Source organism: Salvia splendens, chromosome 9 (assembly GCF_004379255.2).
Source record: "Salvia splendens isolate huo1 chromosome 9, SspV2, whole genome shotgun sequence".
NCBI lineage: Eukaryota > Viridiplantae > Streptophyta > Magnoliopsida > Lamiales > Lamiaceae > Salvia > Salvia splendens.
The window spans coordinates 16,962,638-16,986,023 of NC_056040.1; the positions used below are offsets into that span (position 1 = coordinate 16,962,638).

A 23,386-nucleotide genomic window follows, 5' to 3' on the forward strand; every position below is an offset into this window, starting at 1 on the left:
TTGTAAATTGATGTCACTTCTCTTAAATTCCCTCTTCACTCTTTCAGCTACATAATAAAATACTATGTAGTAGTAATATCTTCTTCTTCAAACTCATTCCAAATGCTTTAGATCAATGAACTAGGATTAATATATATAAAGAATTTAATTAGTCAACTACGTACACACTTGGGTTGGGGGGTTGGGCTAATTTCTGCAATTCTAAACTTTGGTGGGTAAAAATTAAAATTGGCGGCGCTCCATCGGTCAATTTCAAAATTATATAGGATATTTAATAATTATTTTAATTATAGTAAAACTTTACTGTATTACATTATTAAATTAGTTGAAGTGGAGAATTTGAAAAAAAAAATGCAATGCTAAAATTTTTGAGATTTGTTAAACAAAAAATAAATCGTGAATTGAATTTGTATTTTAATTTCGTGATAAGCTTAACACAAGATAAATTTCATAATTATTTTATTTATGTTAATATAGTTTACTTTGCTATTATAAGTAAATGAGTAATTCAAACATAAAGTCATAATATTGCTATAAGTAAGTGTAAATTCCAGTATTAGAAAGTTCATTTTGTTATAAACCGAAGTCACCATTGACACTTTTAATATTATGTTAAGATTTAAATTTTTGCTATAATTGAAAGTGAAAGTACACGGTGTAGTTTTTTCAAATCAAAACTCAGAAATTGAACTTTTCTCTACACACAATAAAAGATTAGCTGTTGCATATACAACAAGAAAGTTAGTAGAAAAAATTGAGTCAACAATAGCACTATTTATTTAATCGAAATTAAATTAATTGTAGGGAGAGTGATGGGGTGGGAGAATGAAATCACTTTTAAAATTCCAATTGTACTGCACAATTTCCCATCCATGTTTCCCGGGAACAAATCTCCCTTTTGGCTTCTATCCAACATTCCATTTTTTAAAAGTATTTATTTTGTATAGTAATTAAGTATACATGCACACACTCAATTTATATATGTGTGTGTGTTCGTATATACACTTTAATTATATTAATTCTGGGGTTGTGAGTTGTGAGATCTCTTCTCATTTATCTCCTTTTTCTCTGTTTGTTTTATTTGCATGTTATGTGTCACTTTTTCTCAAAAGATAAACATGTGGGGAAGAATACCATACCTTATTTTTTGTTTGTGGTTTTCTAGGAATAATCTATGTGTGGATCATTCATTTCTCTACTTTTTTTTCCTATATGTTTGAAGTACTACAGTTTTCACAAATCAAATTGCAGGAACCAAAATATTAAATACTACTCCTATATGAGAGAAATGCATGGGTGGCCTGGGGAGATCTTGAACACCAGCAAATCTCTGTTGATCAAAAGTTTCACCTTATTTCATGTTTCTCTCTCTCTTGAATTTACAAATGAAGTATGTCCAATTTGCTACAACACCGTCAGATGGGTGCACCTTTTCCATCAATTATTTTGTGAGTGAACTACATCAAAAATTCCTAACTTTTCGGTCGGTGACACTGCAGGTCCCTAACAAAAAAAAAATAGCGCCAGAGGGCCCTAACGTTAAATATAATCACGAATCATATTTTTTCGGACAAAAATACCCTCAGGCCCTAAAAGGACATTTTTGTCACTCTATTATTATGTTGACATGTGATTTCTGCCACATTTTTGTCAGCAACTTCTTATGTAATTTTATAATAAATTATAGTACTTCATACGTAATTAAAATTTGATCATTATTTACACTTTCTATTTTTTTTATAATATACATATTTATCATTATCTGCATTAACTAATATAAAATATAATAAAATGAGACCCTTTCTTCCTTATAAAACTAATTTTCAGGTATTTTTCTATGTTTTCTAATTTCTACTAATTTTTATTTGTTTTTTACCTTGATTTATCGATCGATTTTATTTATTATGATAGTATACCAATTTTGCAGTATTAATTTATAAATTTACATTGTCTTAATTTCAGATACTATTATTAATAAAAAAAATCTACAAGGATTAAATAGCTAATGTCACATGCTTGAATATTTTCAAAATATTACTCATGTTTCAATTTTATCATAAATGACAAGAAACTATGCAAATTTATATATAGAGATTGAATATTCATATGATGTTAAAAATTTCAGTTTGAGCTACATTAAAATTCTTAATAAAATATTAATAAATATAAAATCATCTTAAAGTTAGGCGTACATTAACAAATTAGTTCGATGATATATAATGAAAAATATTTTAAATGTCAGTGTTTCAAGAAAATAATACTTATCATTTAATTAAATATGAAATATTTTTGATTCTGAGTATTATTGATTCAGATTTTATTTCATAAATAACTTCACTTTTCCATATTTTTGTTGTTTCTCAATGAATTTCCTATATGATATAACTAGTATATTGTTACCACTAACTAGAAATAGAGGAATATAAGAAGTTTTTTTTGTGTACAAATATTGACAAAACTTTAATCACGTATGAAGTATCAGAACTTATTAGGATATCACATAAGAAGTTGCTGACATAAATGTGACAGAATTCATATGTCAGCGAATTTAGGGATTGCCAAAAATGCCCTTCAAGCCATTTGGGCATTTTTATCCGAAAAGTGGCTAAAAAAATATGATTTGTGATTATGTTTAACGTTAAGGTCATCTGACAATATTTTTTTTGTTAGGGACCTGCAGTGTCACAAACGGAAAAATTAGGAACTTTTGATGTCGTTCCCTCTTTTTTTTATTTTAAACTCTTTCACACCTCTGCACCCCACTCTCCAAACTAGTACATGTGTATTTTAAACTCTTTCACACCTCTGGACCCCACTCTCCAAACTAGTACATGTATATACAATGCCACAGATTTTTTATTGTTAGTACTTCAATTCTAATGATTTATAATGATACTATAAGAGAATGAATTATTCTCGCCTTTAATTTATCACAACTTTAAATAGTATATAGTACTTGAAACAATACTGTACAAGGTAGTGGTACACTACCTAGGACAGATAATCAATTTGTACTACTAATAAAATGCATCGGTAACAATCTAGACGAGTGTGATACCGATATTTTTGGTATATAGACAATAACTTAGAATTTAAATAAATAGTTCATAAAGTTCGCATCATTTTTTGTACTAAAATGAATATAATTTAAAGTTTAGAGTGATATTTAAGTTAAAAATAGTGCATGTAAATTTAATAGTGATGTTTTTTTGCGGATATTACTACCAATATTCGATATTGGGTTGTTTATAGCGCTACTATACCATCAAGATTCATTGCGGGTTGATTATTTGTCAGTATCGGTTCAGCTTGCGATGTACTCCCTCCGTCCCTAATTAGGAGTCACTCTTTGACCGGGCACTGGTTTTAAGGAAGTGTTTGAATGTGTGGTGTAATAAATGGATTGAGGTAGTGAAATGTGGAACCTCTTTGACTTTTAGGGTATTTTTGATGTTCAAATATAGTATAGGAAGAGTGACTCTTAATCAGGGACGGACCGAAATGGAAAAGAGAGACTCTTAATCGGGGACGGAGGGAGTATTTGGAAGCCCTCTGCCAAATGAGTATTTCACAGAGAGCCGACCGGAATTCCATTAATAATTGGCCGTTTAATTCTTTGAAACAGCTCGATGAATTTAATAAATCGTTTTAGGAGGCCCTAATCAAATGACTATACATCCATCGGCGGATCTAGGTGGGGTCGGGGGGGTCGGCCGACCCTACCGCTGTCCCCGGAGAATCGCCGGATAATGCCCTCCCTCAGCCGCCGACCCCACGCCGCCAATCTCCTGCCCCGCGTCGCCGATTTTGCAGAGAAGAAGGTCTCCTGCCCTGCTGCCCAGCGTCGCTGTTTTTTGCAGAGAAGAAGGAAGAAAGATTGCTAATTTCGGCTGCCTGCTTTTACAATTGGGCTTTACAATTTGGGCTTCGTTTTACTCATTAATTCTAGAATTGAACCCACTTTTAATTGACCCAATTCTAATATGAGTAGACCACATTTTAACCTATTAAAATAGGAGTAGACAGTAGTTCACGTTTTAACACTTACACGCCGATTCTGATTTCTGCAGAGAAGAAATTTCACAAGTCTTGTGCAAGAAGTTTGAAAGAATATTTTAGCAATTGGCAATTTGACAATCAATTATTCATTGTATCAAGGATTCGAGGTAGGTAAAATCAATAAATCATAATTCAAGTTTAAGTTAGTAATACTATTATTTGTTTTTTTTTTTCAGTTTTTACATTTAACATTTAAGTAGCAGTTAGCACTAAATATAAATTCTAAATTTATGTTACTTTTTTTTAGGTTAATGGATAAATATCTTAATAAAAGACCTCGAGTTTCTATCGGTTCTTCTAGTGCTAATGTTGAGCAAGAACCACAACAATTGGGAAATAATGTGGCAGTTGAAAATAATCAGGACGAGATTGAAATTGATAAAGAGAAAATCAAAGCCGACCCCGGATTACGAGACCCTATAGATAGTTTTGATGTGAATATTCGTGATCGAATTCGTAGAGAATATGTTGCCAAAGGTCCTTGCCAACCAAAAGGCCATGACTTTCCAAAAAAACATATGGGAAAGATAAGAGAGGTTTTAGGGATGTTTGGTATAAAGATTATATTTGGCTTGAATATAGTACGACAACAGATGCTGCGTATTGTTTTTGGTGTTTTCTTTTCAAGCGTGGTTATTTAGCTCCAGGAGATGAAGCATTTGTTGGTGGTGGTTTCTCTAATTGGAAGAAGGCTAATGAAAGATTTACAGCTCATGTTGGATCAACGGGTAGTGCACACCACAAAGCTAGAATTGAATATGAAAATTTTGTAAATCAAAAGCAGAGTGTGCCTTATATCGTTAGTAGAGTTGGTTCAAAACAAGAGAAGGAATATAGGATTCGTTTGACTGCAACTCTTGATGTTATTCGATTCCTTTTGAATCAAGGTTTGGCTTTTAGAGGACATGATGAGACATCAACTTCTTCAAATAGGGGCAACTTTCTGGAGTTATTATATTGGTATAGTTTAAGGAATGATGAAGTTGGTCAAGTTGTATTGAAGAATGCTCCCGGAAATAATCAAATGATTGCTCCATCAGTTCAAAAAGATATCGTTAATGCGTGTGCAGTTGAAACTACACTTGAAATAATGAAGGAACTTGGTGATGGATTATTTTCCATAATGGTTGATGAGTCTCGAGATTGCTCGGTGAAGGAGCAAATGGCTATTGTTGTTAGATACGTGAAAAAAAAATGGAGAGATAATAGAAAGATTTTTAGCCTTAGTTCATGTTAAAGAGACTTCATCAAGATGCTTGAAAATGGCAATTGATTTTGTATTTTCTAAGATGGAATTATCTTTGTCAAGATTGAGGGGTCAGGGATATGATGGGGCTTCAAATATGAGGGGTGAATTTAATGGACTTAAAGCACTTATTTTAAAAGAAAATCCATCGGCATGGTATGTCCATTGTTTTGCCCATCAGCTTCAATTGGTATGTGTGGCGGTATGTAAGGCAAATCGACATGTTTCTGATTTTTTCGGATATGTTAGCCTGATTGTTACAGTATGTGGATCTTCTTGCAAAAGGGCAGATAAACTCCGATAAATTGAATATGAAAGAATGGTTGAAAGGATTGAGAAAGGGGAAATCACTTCAGGTAAAGGTCTAAATCAAGAAACTTCTTTGCTTAGACCGGGTGACACTCGATGTGGATCTCATTATCTTACTTTAACTCGTCTTGCATCTATGTGGCCCTCGATAGTCATAGTACTTGAAACTGTATTCGAAGATGGGGTTGATCAAGAAACAAGTGGCAAATCTAAAGGGTTGCTTCAAAAGATGGAAAGCTTTGATTTTGTGTTTCTCATGATGTTGCTGAAACATTTGTTGGGTATGATTGATCCACTATCTTGTGCGCTGCAATACAGAGATCAAAATATTTTGAATACAATAAATTTGATAGTGACTGTGAAAGAGGACTTGCAAGCATTTCGAGAATCTGGATGGGATGATTTCTTGCAAGAAGTGGAAGAATTTTGCCGGGCAAATGAAATTGATGTTCCTAACATGGATAAAATTGTTCCAAGAAGAATTCGTATGAAGAATGATGGACAAAGTATTACAAACTATCATTATTATCATGTTGAAATTTTTTATCTGGTATTTTTGATAACTAATATTCTTGTTTATTTAAACTTTGATATTAACTCCTAACATAATTTTTTTTCACAATCAGGTTGTTGATTTAATTAGTCAAGAAATGAGGAATCGTTTTTCTGAGTCCAGCACAGACCTACTCGAGTGTATGGCATGTCTTGATCCAAGAAATCATTTCTCCAATTTCAATGTCGATAAACTTGTTCATCTTGCCACCCTTTATCCGGAAGACTTTTCATCCATGGAGCTTAACTTGTTAACTAAACAACTTCAAAGTTTCGTGAGTGATGTAAGAAGAGATACACGTTTTTCAGATGTTGAAGATTTGGGAACTCTTTCAAAGAAGATGGTTGAAACGATGAAAGATAAGATTTTTCAATTGGTTTATCGATTGATAAAATTGGTCTTACTTTTACTAGTAGCTACATCATCCGTTGAAAGAGTGTTTTCTGCAATGAAATTTGTGAAGTCAGAGCTGAGAAATAGGATGGGAGATGACTGGTTGAACGACAGTTTGACGGTATATAGCGAGAATGAGGTGTTTGCAACTATTCCCAATGAAAGGATTTTGAGTCGTTTTCAGAAAATGGATACTCGAAGAAGCCAACTATCTCGCATAGCATAAGATTGTGGTATTTATATTTTTACGTATTTTTGTTTAGAGATATTTATTAAAATATTATATTTATAATCTTGATCGGTTCGATCCCACGATTTTTGATTCCTGGATCCGCCACTGTATACATCTACCCTATCCTACTTTTACCTAAAATAAATGTTTGTGTTTATTTTAGTGTTGCTGGTAGTGGATTGGTTACTCCAAAGGCATCACCTGTGCATAGGAATCCACATGTTTCTCCAAAAACTCTAGATTACTATTGATACCTTATGACGTCTAATTATAAATTTGTCCATTTTGTGACACGTATTGATAGGGGCCTGCACCAGCCACCCCATACAGACGTAGAAGATGAAGAAGAGCCACTGGGAACAGAAGTAGAAGATGAAGAAGTCGACAAATCAAACGATGAGGAGGAGCAGCCCGTGACCGAAGGATCGGGACGACCGAAGCGCAACGCGGGCATGCCAAAACACCTCGCTGATTATGAGCTTTATTAGATAGATATTAATTAATTGTTTTTCCTTGTTTTCTTTTCCTTATTTTGCTTTTTATTTCCTTTCATCGGACCTTTTACAATTAGGATTTATTTACTAAATCTTTTCGGGTTTTCTTCTTGATTCTTTCCCGAATCGTAGAGTCGAATCAAGCAGGGTTGTGATTCTATAAATAATAGGATCCATTAGAGAGTCAAAATCATCGAGATATATGAAATAAAGTTTCAATTCTCGAAGGACCCTGTTTTACCTAGAACTTCAACTAGGTTTTGCTATTGTTTTCTTCAATCTTTACTACAAACAACGGTGCTCGCAATCTGATAGGAATAAAGGCCTATTAATTGGTGCTTTCTTTGAATTCTCTTCCTTCATCGCCGTTTTTTTTTTTTTTCCTTTGCCAAAGATGTCTTCTACATCAAAGCCGCCATCTGAGGACGACAACCCGCCGCCTCCGTTAACAAACGAGGAGCTGACGGAGGAGATTTACGCATCTAGAGCGTTACTTACAGGCCAAGACAAGAAGTTGGCCCACCTGCAATTTGACCTAGAGTCCTTTACTCGACGTCACGATGTCCGAACCAAGAAGATAGAGGATAGCTTGGCCTTCCTGATCGCAGCGTCTCAGTCGACACACACCGGTTCGCCACTGCCGAGCACGACCACCGCTAACGCTAAACGTTGGCGTATTCCGCAATCCCTGACTGCACCACCATCAGGCACCGACACAGAGCCGCTCCCGCGAGTCAAACCGGAGGCTCCCAGATTTAATGGTGAACACGCTCAGGATTGGATTCGCAAGATTCAGAGATACTATAACCATCACTATACACCGCTTGAGGATCGTATTTATCTGACTTCCTATTTATTCGATCATCCTGCATCGAGTTGGTTGTCCTATTGGGAAGATAATTGCTCGAATAAAGGGTGGGACGAATTTCTGTTGGCAGTTAAGCATCGTTTTGATCCAGATCTTTATGTTGATCATGTGGGTTGTCTCGCGACGTTACGCCAAACGTCTTCTGTGGTTGCATATCAGTCGGAATTTGAGGAGATTATGCAGAAGGTATCAAACGTGGATGATGACACTCTCGTTTCATTGTTTATCGCTGGGTTACAGGAAAATATTAAACAAGAACTTTTAACCACGAGACCAGGATCACTTAATGAGGCTTTCGCCATTGCTCATAGGTTTGCCGCCCGAAACCGGGCAGCTGCTGCGTCGCCGGTCACCCGCTCCACATGGGCAGACCGGGACTCCAGACCCCGTCACACCAACACGCCGGCGCTGACCACAACTTCCCCGCCGACGGCCGCAACAGACAATAATCGCAAACCATATCCAGTGGTCCGCTTGACTGCGACTGAACGGGCAGATAGAGCACGCAGGGGACTCTGCTACTATTGCCCAGAGAAGTTCACTCGGGAACATGTCTGCAACAGGAAATTCTATGCCCTTATTGGTGTGGAGGATGATGAGGAGGTACCAGAGTTCGATGATGACGAGCCGAGAGAAGAGGAATGTGAAAATATGGTAATCACTGGGGATGTCTCCAGCATACATGTCATCAGTCCCAATATTCGTCCCCGTGCTATTCGATTGAAGGGTCAGATAGATGGCTATGTCGTGACTGTACTGATTGACGGTGGCAGTACCCATAACTTTATCAAGCCTGCCGTCGCAGAAAAGCTAAGTCTCCCCGTTCATGAGATCTCTCCATTTCGAGTTTTTGTTGGAAACGGCGAATCGTTGCGTTGTTCTTATGCTTGTTTAAAGACTCCTATTTCATTGCAAGGCAACACTTTCGACATAGACTTATTTATTCTCCAAGTTAAAGGACCTGATGTTATATTGGGTGTTCAATGGCTTCAGGAATTAGGGGATGTCACAAAGAATTATCGGAATTTGACAATGAAGTTTGATTGGGAAGAGAAACCTATTTTTCTACAGGGAGACGGTGCGAATCCTAAACAGATTTCATACAATAATTTGTTTTCCCTTATAGGTCATGAGCCAGAGTGTGAATTGTTCGAGTTGGTTTCATCGGGGCTCGACAATTCGTCGTCCATAACAGCCACAATGACACCACCACCTGATGCTCGCGTACAGGCGGTCTTGGATAATTTTGGGACAGTTTTCTCAATCCCGACGACGCTTCCTCCTCCGAGGCAGTGGGATCACAAGATACACCTTCCGGAAGGGGCCCGACCTATTAATGTGAAGCCTTATAGGTACCCTTATTTTCAAAAGGCGGAAATAGAGCGTCAGGTAAAAGAGATGTTAACGCAGGGGGTGATTCAACCCAGTACTAGCCCGTTCTCTTCTCCGGTCCTCCTCGTCCGCAAGAAAGATGGCACGTTTCGTTTTTGTGTGGATTATAGGGCGTTGAACGCAGCTACTACCCCAGATCATTTTCCTATTCCGACTGCAGAGGAGCTTTTCGATGAACTCAACAAGGCTCGTGTGTTCTCAAAACTTGATCTTCGCTCTGGCTATCACCAAATTCGCATGCATATATCAGATGTTCATAAGACGGCCTTTAGGACGCATGATGGCCACTTTGAGTTTCTAGTGATGCCGTTTGGATTGACCAACGCCCCGTCTACGTTCCAGGCCGCCATGAATAGCATCTTTCGCCCCTTCCTTCGTCGGTTTGTCATCGTATTCTTTGATGACATTTTGGTGTATAGCAGTTCTATGGATGACCACACTACTCATCTTGAACAAGTTTTACACGTGCTTCGTCTTAATTGTTTCTACATTAAGCTTTCTAAGTGCTCGTTTGGGGTGGATACCATTGATTATCTAGGGCACATCATATCTGCGGGAGAGCTTCGGGCGGACCCTACGAAAATAGAGGCGATGACAGCTTGGCCTACGCCGACGACAGTTAAGCAATTACGGGGTTTCTTGGGCTTGACTGGTTACTATAGACGGTTTGTCAAAGATTATTCTCTTATTGCTTCTCCCCTAACGGATCTACTGAAAAAGGAAGGTTTTTCGTGGTCGACGACAGCTCAGGCTAGTTTTTTGGCTCTTAAGACGGCAATGACCGATGCTCCAGTGTTACACTTGCCAGACTTTGATCTTCCATTTACAATAGAAACAGATGCCTCTGATTTTGGGATCGGTGCGGTCCTTCTCCAAAATAATCACCCATTGGCCTACTTTAGCAAGAAGATCGGACCTAAAAGACGGATGGCTTCAACTTATCATAAGGAGTTATATGCTATTGTCGAATCGGTACAAAAATGGCGACAATACCTTTTGGGTAGAGAGTTTGTGATCCGCAGTGATCAACGAAGTCTGAAAGATTTGCTCTCACAGGTAATTCAAACGCCTGATCAACAATTTTATGTCCGAAAGTTGATGGGATTTAAATTTCGGATTGAGTATAAATCTGGGGCATCAAACCGAGTCGCAGACGCATTGTCACGCAGGAATCCGGACAGTGTGGACGACGGAGCATCACTACTAACCTTGTATGCTCGACCTTTGCCCGTGCTTATCGAGACTATTCGGACAGAGAATCAATCACTTCCGGATTTGATACAGCTTCATTCTGCTGTTTCTACAAATTCGGCGCCGGCTCATATCTCTATTGCAGATGGGTTTCTTTACTTCAAGCACAGGCTGTACATCAGTAGGGACTCTTCAGTTCGTCTCGATATTTTGCGGGAGCTGCACGATGCCAAGATGGCAGGCCACCCAGGCGAGAAGCGCACTTTTGCACGGGTTGCAGCTTCATTCTATTGGCCAGGAATGCGGTCTGATATTCGCCGCTATGTAGCAGCTTGTGCAATCTGCCAGGCGACGAAGTATGTCACCGACAAGCCATCCGGTTTACTTCAACCACTTCCTATTCCAGATTCGGTTTGGGCTGCAGCGTCCATGGACTTCATAGTTGGTCTTCCCCCCTCGCATGGTTATACGGCAATCATGGTAGTTGTCGATCGATTGTCTAAGTATGCTCATTTTGGAGCTTTGCCGACTGGTTTTGACGCACCAAAGGTGGCAAAATTGTTTGTGCATACGGTGGTAAAGTTGCATGGCTTTCCCGATAAACTACTGTCTGACCGTGACTCGATTTTTATGAGTGATTTTTGGATACAGCTGATGACACTTAGTGGGTCGAAGTTACAATTTACGACCGCTTACCACCCTCAAACAGATGGGCAGTCCGAGGTTACCAATCGTTCTTTGGAGCAATATTTGAGGGCCTTTACATTTGAGCAACCGAGAAAATGGTTTGAGTTCTTGCCTTGGGCAGAATTGGCTATGAACTGTAGTGTTAATGTCAGTATTGGGATGTCACCTTTTAAAGCTCTATATGGTCGAGAACCTCCCAACATATTCGGCACTCCAGCTATGCCTGCCAAGAATCCGCTGGTGGCTGCCACGTTGGGCGAGCGGACAGCTCTATTGAATCTGCTCAAGCATAACTTGGCTTTGGCCCAGCGTCGCATGGCGGACACGGCTAATAAACACCGAAAAAACGTGGAATTTCAAGTGGGTGATCGTGTGCTACTACGTCTTCAACCCTATCGCCAGGTTTCGGTAGGTCGTCCTCTATCTGCAAAATTGGGTCGACGCTATTATGGTCCTTATGAGGTTTTGGAGAGGATAGGAAAGGTGGCATATCGACTACAGTTGCCGATTGGTAGTCGAATTCATAACGTCTTCCATGTCTCATTGTTGAAACCATTTGTCCCTTCTCTGTCAGATTCGGCATTTCAGCAATTGCCAGAGCGCTTCCGCCGAAGCCAACCGCTTGATACTCCGATCAAAGCAATTAGGGAGCGTACTGCACTGGTCGACGGCATTCTGCAATGCCAGTGGCTGGTTTTATGGTCCTCTGATTCAACGAAGCCTACATGGGAGTCGAAGCTTGAGTTGTTGAAGCATTTCCCGAATCTTGTCCTTGAGGACAAGGACGTTGTTATGGAGGGGAGAGTTGATAGGGGCCTGCACCAGCCACCCCATACAGACGTAGAAGATGAAGAAGAGCCACTGGGAACAGAAGTAGAAGATGAAGAAGTCGACAAATCAAACGATGAGGAGGAGCAGCCCGTGACCGAAGGATCGGGACGACCGAAGCGCAACGCGGGCATGCCAAAACACCTCGCTGATTATGAGCTTTATTAGATAGATATTAATTAATTGTTTTTCCTTGTTTTCTTTTCCTTATTTTGCTTTTTATTTCCTTTCATCGGACCTTTTACAATTAGGATTTATTTACTAAATCTTTTCGGGTTTTCTTCTTGATTCTTTCCCGAATCGTAGAGTCGAATCAAGCAGGGTTGTGATTCTATAAATAATAGGATCCATTAGAGAGTCAAAATCATCGAGATATATGAAATAAAGTTTCAATTCTCGAAGGACCCTGTTTTACCTAGAACTTCAACTAGGTTTTGCTATTGTTTTCTTCAATCTTTACTACAAACAACGGTGCTCGCAATCTGATAGGAATAAAGGCCTATTACGTATCTTCTAATTATTTTCATAATTCTGTTAACTATGTCCATATGCATGCTGGCTTGAATAGATCATCGTCTGAGATTGATTTGGTTTGATAGTAAGAAATTCGATTTGTTTCAAGTGAAAAAAAATAAAAAAAAACTAATTTGACTAATAGCTATCCAGCTGAATACTCAAACTTACATGTTTGCTAGTCGATTGAGTTTGAATTATATGGAGTAATTATTCTCAGGATCGTGAATTTGTTTGAGATGAAATTATTATTAAATGGGAAATTTTAAATTATATGTATATATCTTATTCATTATAACCATAATTTTAGTATACTACTGCAAAAAAGAACAGATGCGAATTAAGATTATATATGAATGTGTGTAGAAAAGGATTAAGATTATGGATTAAAAAGAACAAATAGGACTTCATTTTTAAGGGGTCAAATTGGGTCAAATTGAGTCCAATAAGTGTTATGGCACGGATTACGACCATGGTCTGGAATGTGGAAGGAGCTAAATCGGTAGAGTGTATAGGAGTTGGAGTGAATAGGAAGCCAAGTTTGGTACGTTGGCGCCCCCTTCACTTGATTCTATCAAATTAAATACAGATGCGTCTTTGGAAGGGAGCTCGGGTTGTGCTTTTGGGGGTGGACTTTTCCGCGACACTACAGGAAGTTGGAAAGGTGGGTTTGCTACCAATATTGGAGTTTGTTCCATTTTAACTGCAGAAATTTGGTGTATGTATTATGGGTTACAGGTCGCAAAAACTTTTGGCTTTCGGAAGTTGGAGGTAGAGAGTGATAGTTTTGTCGGGGTTTCTATGATTATGGGGCTCCTTGAGGTATCCATCTGTTGTCGGACAATTGTGCACAAGGTACAAGAGTTATTGAAGGATTTTGATTCAGTGGTGGTACAACATGTGCACAGAGAAGAGAATTTTGCTACTGACTTTATATCACATTATGCTTATAGGTTTCGAAGAGGAATGCATGTGTTAGAAACAATCCCTATAGAGCCCGTAGTTGGCTGTTGCATGATAGAATAAGCGTTTCTTGTATTCGGTAGTTTAGTTTGTTTTCAGGCTCTGCCTGCTGTTAGTTACTAAAAAAATTTAAATTAAGTCCTTGATGAATTTAACATGTGAGATATTGAATTATGTTCGCAAAGAAATCATAATTAAATAGGAGTATATGTATTACCTAAAATCACGAATTTTTTTTTATCAATTATCTCTGATTAGATTAGGGGAAAACGTTGTCTGCCTAAAACAACAGTCTTAAAATGCCAGCTAGAATGATAAAGTGTATGATTTAGTTATCTCACACTCATAAAAATATAATTTTACTAGTCATTTCAAGAAAAGGTAAAAACATATCATGAGTCGCACCACTAATAATAAACCCGTTTGATTTACTCCAAAAAAGTATATTCAAAGAAATGTTTTCATCTAGGAATATACATGAGTTTTTAATAAAAGAAAACATATCACTGTCTATCCAAATAAAATGATTAAAATATTATGGCGGAAATGAAACAGAAAATGCTTTGTTTAATTTTTTTTCAAAAATAAATTTTTTTAGACATTTATCTCTAAAATTGCTACAAATCTTACTGTTTTGAAAATGTAGATAAACGAATTCAACACGTAATCATTTTGGTCTTAGAGCATCTCCAGTGGGCGGATGTCCCACTCGGACATCCACTAGGACTTCCCAAAAACACCTTCTGCCACGTCACTAGGACTTCCCATCCCACTGCCACGTCACTAGGACATCCCCTTCACAATCCGCCCTTCCCATCGCCCTTCCCACTGAGACTTCCCGCAATAAAAAAAATCACAAATTCACAAATATAAGTAACGGAATTATAATTTTGACACGGAATACGGGAAAATTGCTAATGCTTCATTAAAAAAAATTACATAAAAAAAGAAAAAAAATTACATAATAAAAAAGAAAAAATTACATAATAAAATTTTTGACTCAGCTCACTCCTCGTCGTCCGTGCCGCCCTCGCCGTCGCCCGTGCCGCCCCCGTCGTCCCCGCCGCTAATCTCGGCGCCATCATCCCCAATGGGTGGCATGCCCAAATCGCGCCGACATCCATTGATGACATCCTTCAACATCCTTTTGTACACAGGATCTGTCGTGCTATGCCACCTATGCATGGTCCGGACCAAGCTAGTCGTTATCTGCGCGCGGGCGAGACGGTCGTACTCTTCTAGGGGAGCAGGGTCCTCCGATTGGACCTCGAACGACCCGCTGCTGCTTTCCCTAGCCTTCCGCTGCGCAGCCTTTTGCCCAATCGGGCGACGACGCCGGCGGGAGTCTGATTGAGGTAGCGGGGACACTTCCTCGGCTTCTGGGAGCTCATGCGAACCAGCACTGCTGCTGTATTCACCGGAAGCGTTGATCTTCGTCCGCTTCTGCCAGTCCGATTCGATACCCCCACAAAACTTTTGGGAATCCTTCACCACGAGATAGGACTCCCACTGATCGAAATCTTTGAACTTCAAAGATCTGTCGGGGTACTGCGCAAGGGCACGGTTCTTCACATCCTCCTCGGACATACCGCTGGTTGCCTGGCGGAGATTGTTTTGGTAGAGGCCGGCAAATCGACTAAGCTTAGGCCTCAACCGCTCCCACTGTTTCCGGCATTGTTCGGGAACTCGACTCTTCGCCCCAGTCGGTTTGTGTGTGAGGTAGGCTTCAGCGACGCGATGCCACAGTCTGTCAATATGCTGGTTAGCACCCACATAGGGATCCTCGACTATTGAAACCCAAGCCTTCGAAAGCGCGACGTTTTCCCACACGCTCCAGACCGTCCGCTTTCCCGTCTCCTCATCAGCCACCGTTCGCGAGGAAGAGCCCGTGGCTTTCCCCTTGTCCTTGCCCCTGCCCCTTGCCGCTGTCCCCACATCATCGGGAGTCTCCCTGATTGGAGATAGCCCCAACTCCTCAAAGGAGAAAGTTTCCACGCCGGTGAACTGAGTCTCCGGAACAAAACTGGAGGGGGTATCAGTAGACAGCATATCGATAACCGGGCGATAGACATCGTCCGCTAGTGGTTCAGGGCCCCTGCCACCCCCTCCACCAGGCATGGTCTGCATCATCTCCGGCATCATCCCACCCATCCCCATCATATTTGGGGTCATGCCCCCGTCCCCATCCCCATCATATTTGGGGTCATGCCCCCCATCACCGCTGCCCTGGGCATCATACCACCCATCCAATTGTACATACCGAAGTAAGGGGACATCATACCACCCATCCCACCCATACCACCCATCCTACCCATTCCACCCATCCCCGACATTGCCGGAAGCATTGTCGCATTTCCGCTAGAGTTTCCCTCCAGTTCGGCGGGAAACGTCGGAGTCAGCGACTCGCTCGTGCCGGGGGAGGTTCTGTCGTTCTCCATTAAGTAGAAATGAAATTTGTAGTAAAAGAAGAGAGAAACTTGTTAACACAAGTGGTGTGAATGAAATGAATTGCAACGAGTCATATATATAGAGTTTTTTTATAAAAAAAATTAATACCGAACGTCCGACGCGGACGTCCGACCCACACCACAATGGCGGACGTCCGCTCGCCCGTCGCCCGCACGTCCGAGGACATCCGACGTCCTTACGGGACGTCCGTATCCTACCTTCCACGCCACAATGGCGGACGTCCCGGTCGCCCGTCGCAGATGTCCGACCGGACGTCCGCCATTGGAGATGCTCTTAATATGTGCTTTTTATATTATACTCCATTTTTTTAAAATGGAGTATAATATAGTATCTTGAAATTTTCTATATCTACTAGGCTTTTTTTAATTATTTACTAATGTGTCCTATCTAACTATGTGTTGTTGTAAGTAGTTATAGCTGTTTACAGTATTTATTAAATCTGTGTGAAAAAACACGAATAACTTATACACTTAGGTGGTGTTCGGTAGCCATGACTAATATCATGAGACTATCCATCTAGGATTAAGTTGTGGGATTATTTTAGTTGGAGGGGGGAGGCTATGACTAATTATCATGTGACTATCCATCTAGGATTAAGTTGAAGGGTTCAATCTTATGAACCAAACATGATACATATTTAATCATGAGATTTAATCTTGCCAACCGAACTCCCCTAAGATTGTATTCGATATTAAATTTGTAGTGTGTTTGGTTCATGAGATTCAACCCCACAACTCAATCCTAGATGAATAATCATGGGATAGTTAGTCATAGCTAGCCTCCTATGACTAAAATAATCTCACAACTCAATCCTAAATTGTACTCCCTCTGTTTCTTCATAGTTGAGTCATTTTCTCTTTCTTACTTTACTTTCTCTTACTTTTTTCATAGTTGAGTCATTTCCATATATAGTAATTTTTTCTTCATAGTTGAGTCATTTTCTCTTCATAGTTGAGTCATTTCCATATATAGTAATTATATTCTCTTTCTTACTTTATTCTCTTCACCTTTTTTTTCTCTCTACTTTATTCACTCTCCACTTTATTCTCTCCACCTTTTTTTCTCTCTTACTTATTTTATCTATTTATTCAACACACTCAACATTCCTTTCTTAAACTTCGTGCCGAAAAGTTTCGCCTCAACTATGGTGAAACGGAGGGAATATCTTGGTATTATTTTATCTTGAAAATCGAACCCTACCTTATTAGGAGAGACTAGATTGATTAGGTCGCATCAAATTTTATTTACTAGTAGTATTATTATTTGTTTGGTTAACTTATACTATTCGCAGGCTAATCAAGTTAATTAGAATTCGAGAATATAATCAATATATGTATGAGTTTTATGAGCCCAATTGGAGATAAAATAATGTTAATACTTATATAGAGATGAAAATATAAGAGTTGAACTTATTGAATGTGTATATACATCAAACAAACAACACAATGTGACGCTTAAAATGAAGTGGTTCATTAATTAGGCCATTCCATCTTCATTATTCATTTATTCCAACTATTCATTTATTTGTCTAACACTTGATTGAAGCAAATGCCAAATCGATCCTGGTTAATATCAACATTAATTTTCACAGTACTACCTCAATAGTATTCCATTAGATTAATGCTTGAAGTCAAAGATTTTCAAATTCGAATCCACCAATTTTAAAATTTGATGTTCCTATTACCAAAAAATGGGTTGCTCATTGATTGGTCCATGCCTTAATATTTTTTCGGCCTTCTAGTTGGACCATAAAATGAGATATGTATAACATAATTATGAAATATCAATATTTTAAATGTTAAAGTATGATACTACTACTATTTACTAAAAACAAGGAAAAGCATACAATCATAAATATTTTCATGAAATTTGAAGGTGCAATGTTTGGCCGAGAGAAGATGATTGCACTTTTGCACAAGGCATAAATTGCATTCAATAATTTTCATGTATTATGAAAAAGAAATAAAACTTAATGCGTAGTGAGTATTTTGCACTTGCAAGGATAAGACAGTTGATAGAAAATGACATAACTTAGAATAATTTGTCTATTCCTCCCATCGTTTAAGAAAAAAGAGTATCGATTGATTCAATTCCTATTATCATATGTCTATATGTGTATAATGAAAATTTTGAAGAAGTTAAAAAAAGATATTACAACCAACCAGTAGTCCCATCAGTATCTTTTTTCTACCCACACGACAAAATATCAGTGAAAAACAATAAACATTTTTCTTTTCTGGTCTTTTTTTTTATAGAGGGAGTGGTAAAAAAGATTATTTCTCATAAATGTAAATTCCCTTTAAATAGTCGAGCGTTTAATACATGAGCAAGGATTATCGGAATAAATCATTAATGTTCATTCACTCTTTCTATTCAGGGACAATTATCCGTTTAATCATAATTTTCATGTCAATCACATAACTTTAAATTGTAAGGACCATTGGAATAAATCATTAATGTTCACTTTCCCTTTGTATTTAGGGATATTTGTCATTAAAATCATAATTTATGGTTGACTCTAGTCAATCTAATCACTTTTGAAACTAAAATATAAAATTACAAATTTTCTATTTTACATATTTATAATTATCAAAATTGAAATTTTTAAGAAAAATTATGATATAGCAACAAAACGACATCATTATATTTTGAGTGTTAATTAAAATATGGCAATGTATCAAAGACAAAGGCGATGTGGTTTTATTGACTATTGTCATAGGACTATCATATTCTATTTTGCCATAATGATTTCATTTTTTTACTAGTATTATGAAACAATTGCAACAAGTTAAAAAAAAAATCGCAATAATTTTATAGTTCAATTGTAAATTAATGGTCTGGAGTCAACGAGAAATTTCAAATTACTAAATTTAAATGAGAAGCCTACTATTTATGTACCTATATACGATAACATAAAGTAGGTATTAAAATTGTTAGTATGGCCCAATTGGTAGACCTTGATTGACATATTAAGCGATAATGGTTTTAATTATACTTAATTGTTGATTGGAGTTGCTGAAAACTTAGTTTCAATAATATAAACATATTTCTTCTTTTGCCCTTTGTATAGAATTCGACCCAATTTCAGGCCATCACAATATTAATATGGTTCTTTCCTCAACCACTTTCCTCAATTGGATTTGTAGATTAAATGAGACATTATTATCACTCTTGCGAATTGATATCTCACCGGTGCTACATATTGCATACATTCTTTCAAATAAAAATGAACATACATTAATAATGGATTATGTCATGAATCATGAAACACGATTATTATAATTTTTTAATTAGTAGATACAGAGAAAAATAAAAAAATATATTTCCGATACAATAAATTTGCTTGACTAAACTAGCAATAATTATTAATTTACTTTTCTAGCTTCTATTAAAATAAAGAGGGTTCCATCCACTCCTACATCTTGATTTATTTTATATTTTCCCTCATCAGATCATACACTGTACGAATGACAATCCTCTAGTCTCTAATTGAAAAAAGTCACTATTATTATTGCTATTATTATTATACGAATTGATGATGAGATAATAATTAAATAAGAAAAAATGAGTGCATAAAAAGAGGAGTAGTAGTAGTAGTAGTTATTAATGGGTCACACAACTCTGTAATGGGTCCAGTTTTATTAGCATAGGCCTACCTCCCACTTCAGACTTTTGACCCGATTTTAGATTCCTTTTGCTGCTAATTTTACTCGTTTTAGTCCATTCCTTACAAAAAGCTAAATTTATCATCATTTTATTACCCACATCATATAACACTAAAGGTGACTGTGAAATACAAATGAATTGTATTTGTTAGTATTCAAAGCCCTCAAAATAGTTGGGAAATAAGAGAGTAAGTCAAGCAACTAGGCGGCCTCAAAATAGAAAAAGGTTTTTCAGTATGATACAGACATTAACCAAATATTTTTGTCATCTAACGAGATGTTCGGTTTGCAAGATTATCTCACATCTCAATCATAGATTATATTTTGATATTATTTTATCTAGGAAACCAAACCCCACCTAAGATAACGATCTACAATTCTTTGTGGTTCCTGGACTCTTTTTTTTTTGTTTATGGGTGGATTCAATTGGGATAAGATCACCATGGTTTGACCATATTTCAAATTCAAGAGCCCAAATAAATCTATATAGTTAATAGAATATATACTTAGTTATACTAAGGTGAGAAAAAAAAGATGGATCTCTGTTTTAGAACTCAGGCCCATTGCAAAATCTGAAAATTAAATCACGGAAGAAGAAATTATCTCATACTTTTCTTTTTAAGCAAATTATGCGCTGATGTGGGTTTAAAACACATGAACAAAACTTTGTTTCAAACTTAATTAGATATTGTAGTTTTGTCCAACGTCATTTTATCCACGTGTTTTAAACCGTTTGTCACATTAGGGCGTAATTCTCGCCGGAATAGGGAAGGATGAGTTAATTGCGAAAATTTCATCTTTTATGATTTATATTTCAGATTTTGAAAAACTTTCAAGAAATAAAACACCAGATCGAAGCACGAGTCGCAGGATACAAGCCTACAAAAGAAAGCTACTCCTATTTACTTAATGAGAAAAATAGGCATTCTCCAGAAATCATTATATACCATGTATTTCTACGTGAATACAAAAATATGACACATATACAAATACTTATACACGAAAACAAGAAATCTTATCTTTTACACTGTCTCAAAAGAAGATGTCAGTTTGCTTAGACTGTGCTTTGATGTCTTTCAGCTTCTTCAAAATGTTGGTGAAGTAATCCTGCAGATATTTCTCTAGTGAGCTAATGTCCTTTGCATCCACTCCGAGAAGTTGGTACGTGTCGGTCATTGGGGCAGAGAAGACTGTGTCACTGGTCAGAACCTACACAAGCCATCAAAGACAATGGAGAATTCGTGTCAAGTTCGAAAGTACTTCGTGGTATGGATGGAGAACAAGGAAAGGTCTTACCTCTGAGAATGCCAATCTATCAGCAACATCACTGGTCCATTCAAATAGGCGAGTTAGCTGACGAGTGAATCTCAGAACTGAGACTGGTACAGTGGTAACATTTGCATCTTGACCAGCAAGCCTCTCACACAAGGTTATCACCTGAGACCAACAAGTTCATGTTAAATTTGATTTTTCCACCATAAGGCGCAACCATAGTTTAAAATGTGTTTCCTTAACCTTAATGGATTTATAATATGGTCTACCTCTTGGGTTGTCCATGCACGAGGTCCAGCAAATGTAAGAAGCTTTCCGTTGATGCTCTCATTGCGCAGAGCTATAAATGTTAGTCGAGCGATATCCTGCTCAAAATACAACGATCATTAGAACTCTAGCAATTTGTATATTAAAACAAGTTCACTACAATAATTACTTGGGTATCCATGTATGCGATTCTTGTAGGCGCATCAGTGCCCCAAACAGATTTCTCTTCGAGTATGGGTACTGCATATTGTCCGATCAGGCCCTGACAGAGGGGAACCACCATTCACACCATAAGTAAATGATAGCATGGCATAAAAGTGTTGCCACAAAATCATCAAACAAGAATTTCTAAATCGATCACAAATTTTATACTGCAGAAAATATATTGCCTAGTAAGAGTAACAATTCAAGTATGTGTATTCAAGTGTTAAAGATAGCTTTCTTAAAAAAAAGAAAAAAGAAAAAGATCTGCTTCATAATAATTTCACTTAGTCAATCAAGTTGCATTGCAACAAGAGAAAGTAAAGGGACAAAAAATTATCATATAAGTGAAGGCATCCACCTGCATGAAACCACACAGTCGTATAACTACGTGGTTTAAGCCTGAATCACGAAGAAACTTCTCTGTGCAATACTTGATCTCCATAAGTGGAACCTCAGGATGCTTGTCACAGTTGTGGATGGAAAAGAAGATGAATTTCTGGATTCCCATGGCCTTTGCACATTGAATAAGAGCAACTTTTCCTTCCCAATCTACCTAAAAGGAACAAGTTTAACTAACTTAGCGACCATGAGCAGATATCCATTCTATTACTGTAAAGTTAGCAATGATCTTACGGTTTTTATGGGCTCCTCCGGACGTCCTGTAGCACAGTCAATAACTGTATGTACCCCAACCAGTGTCGCCGGTATCGTCTCAGGTTTGCTCAAATCTGCCTGCTCAAAAAACTCTATTCAATTTGTCATATTTTTTAACATCCAACAAACCTAACCTTTCGTTGGTTTTCTCACCATTTTCTCTGAAGTTAAGACATTTTCTTCCCTTATTTAAAAGTCTAATTCAAAACTCCATGGAGCAAATACACTTCCATAGCACAGCATATCACACAATAAACCTTAATCTGTTCAATAATGTAAAAAAACACACACTTAACAGCAGGAAATCACAGATACTATATGCTAATTTAATTGCACAAGGAAAGCTAACACAGTTCACAACAGAAGACATGCTAATTTGCAAAAAATGAATCAGGAGGAGTAGGAGGAGGTCGAGAGAGGATTACATTGACGACAGTTGCGCCCCAATCGCGGAGGAAGTCAGCAGGGGCGGGGCGAGGGCGGACTAGGCAGCGAACATCATAGCCTTCATCTAGAGCTCTCCTCACAACCTGCCTTCCCAGTGTGCCCGTGGCGCCCACAACCAGTATGCTCGTCGGCCTGACCGGCGTCCCGGGGGCCAAATTCACCGCCGCCGGCGCAGCCTGTGCGTTGCAAGTAATCACGGCCGCGTTGCCCCTACCTAATGCATCAGAGATCGAATTAGGGCAAAATTGACAATAATTGAGGTGCGATAGTGGAATTAGAGTTGAAGATATACCTTTAGTGGTTAAGGTGGAAGAGGAGGTAGAGGCAATGGCGTCGGATGATAAATTGCGGCGCCATGAGAGTGAGGCGTGGGAGGGGAGGTGATGCTTGAGAGGGGCGGATAGCTGAGTATGGAGAGTGGAGACCATGGTGAAAGGTGAGGCGACTCTCTCTGCGTCTGCTTTGATTGTATCCAGACACAGAAAAGGAGAGATGAGAGATTGAACTCAAAGTTGCCACGTCGGCAAGTTTGGATTACGGTTGAGCACCCGTCCAGTCCAACTCAGCAGGTAACAAACTTATTTCATCGTGCGAAATATTTTTATTTTTATACCTATTCAAACCCGAGCGTTTAGTAAGATAGATAACTCATCTAGTTATTTATAAAATTTTACCCCTAG

At 38.1% G+C, this 23,386-nt stretch overlaps 2 protein-coding genes across 2 annotated transcripts; one reads left to right on the forward strand and one right to left on the reverse strand.

Annotated features, from left to right (window-relative positions):
• Positions 1-4,310: 4,310 nt before the first annotated feature.
• On the forward strand, positions 4,311-6,786 carry LOC121749234. The gene is made up of 4 exons (XM_042143823.1): positions 4,311-4,611; positions 4,701-5,233; positions 5,569-5,661; positions 6,241-6,786. Exons 1-4 carry the CDS (start codon positions 4,311-4,313, stop codon positions 6,784-6,786), a joined length of 1,473 nt encoding a protein of 490 aa, XP_041999757.1.
• A 13,977-nt stretch (positions 6,787-20,763) lies between these two features.
• Positions 20,764-23,349, reverse strand: LOC121748415 (protein HIGH CHLOROPHYLL FLUORESCENCE PHENOTYPE 244, chloroplastic-like). Its single transcript, XM_042142763.1, has 8 exons — positions 22,999-23,349; positions 22,685-22,920; positions 22,239-22,337; positions 21,964-22,158; positions 21,571-21,663; positions 21,404-21,499; positions 21,159-21,299; positions 20,764-21,071 (listed from the first exon to the last, which is right to left on the reverse strand). The coding sequence occupies exons 1-8, from the start codon at positions 23,132-23,134 to the stop codon at positions 20,895-20,897; spliced, it is 1,173 nt and encodes a 390-aa protein (XP_041998697.1). The 5' UTR covers positions 23,135-23,349; the 3' UTR covers positions 20,764-20,894.
• Between the last annotated feature and the right edge of the window lie 37 nt (positions 23,350-23,386).

Bases quoted from the DNA above. Each gene is read 5' to 3' on its own strand.
- LOC121749234 (XM_042143823.1), top strand. From the start codon at position 4,311: ATGGATAAATATCTTAATAAAAGACCTCGAGTTTCTATCGGTTCTTCT. The intron at 4,612-4,700 runs GTATAAAGATTA...GTGGTTATTTAG, and splicing joins AGAGGTTTTAGGGATGTTTG to CTCCAGGAGATGAAGCATTT. The intron at 5,662-6,240 runs GTAAAGGTCTAA...TTTCACAATCAG, and splicing joins GAAAGGGGAAATCACTTCAG to GTTGTTGATTTAATTAGTCA.
- LOC121748415 (XM_042142763.1), bottom strand. From the start codon at position 23,134: ATGGTCTCCACTCTCCATACTCAGCTATCCGCCCCTCTCAAGCATCAC. The intron at 22,338-22,684 runs GTAATCCTCTCT...TTTTTTGAGCAG, and splicing joins GGGGCGCAACTGTCGTCAAT to GCAGATTTGAGCAAACCTGA. The intron at 21,300-21,403 runs GTAGACCATATT...TGTTGGTCTCAG, and splicing joins GTGCATGGACAACCCAAGAG to GTGATAACCTTGTGTGAGAG.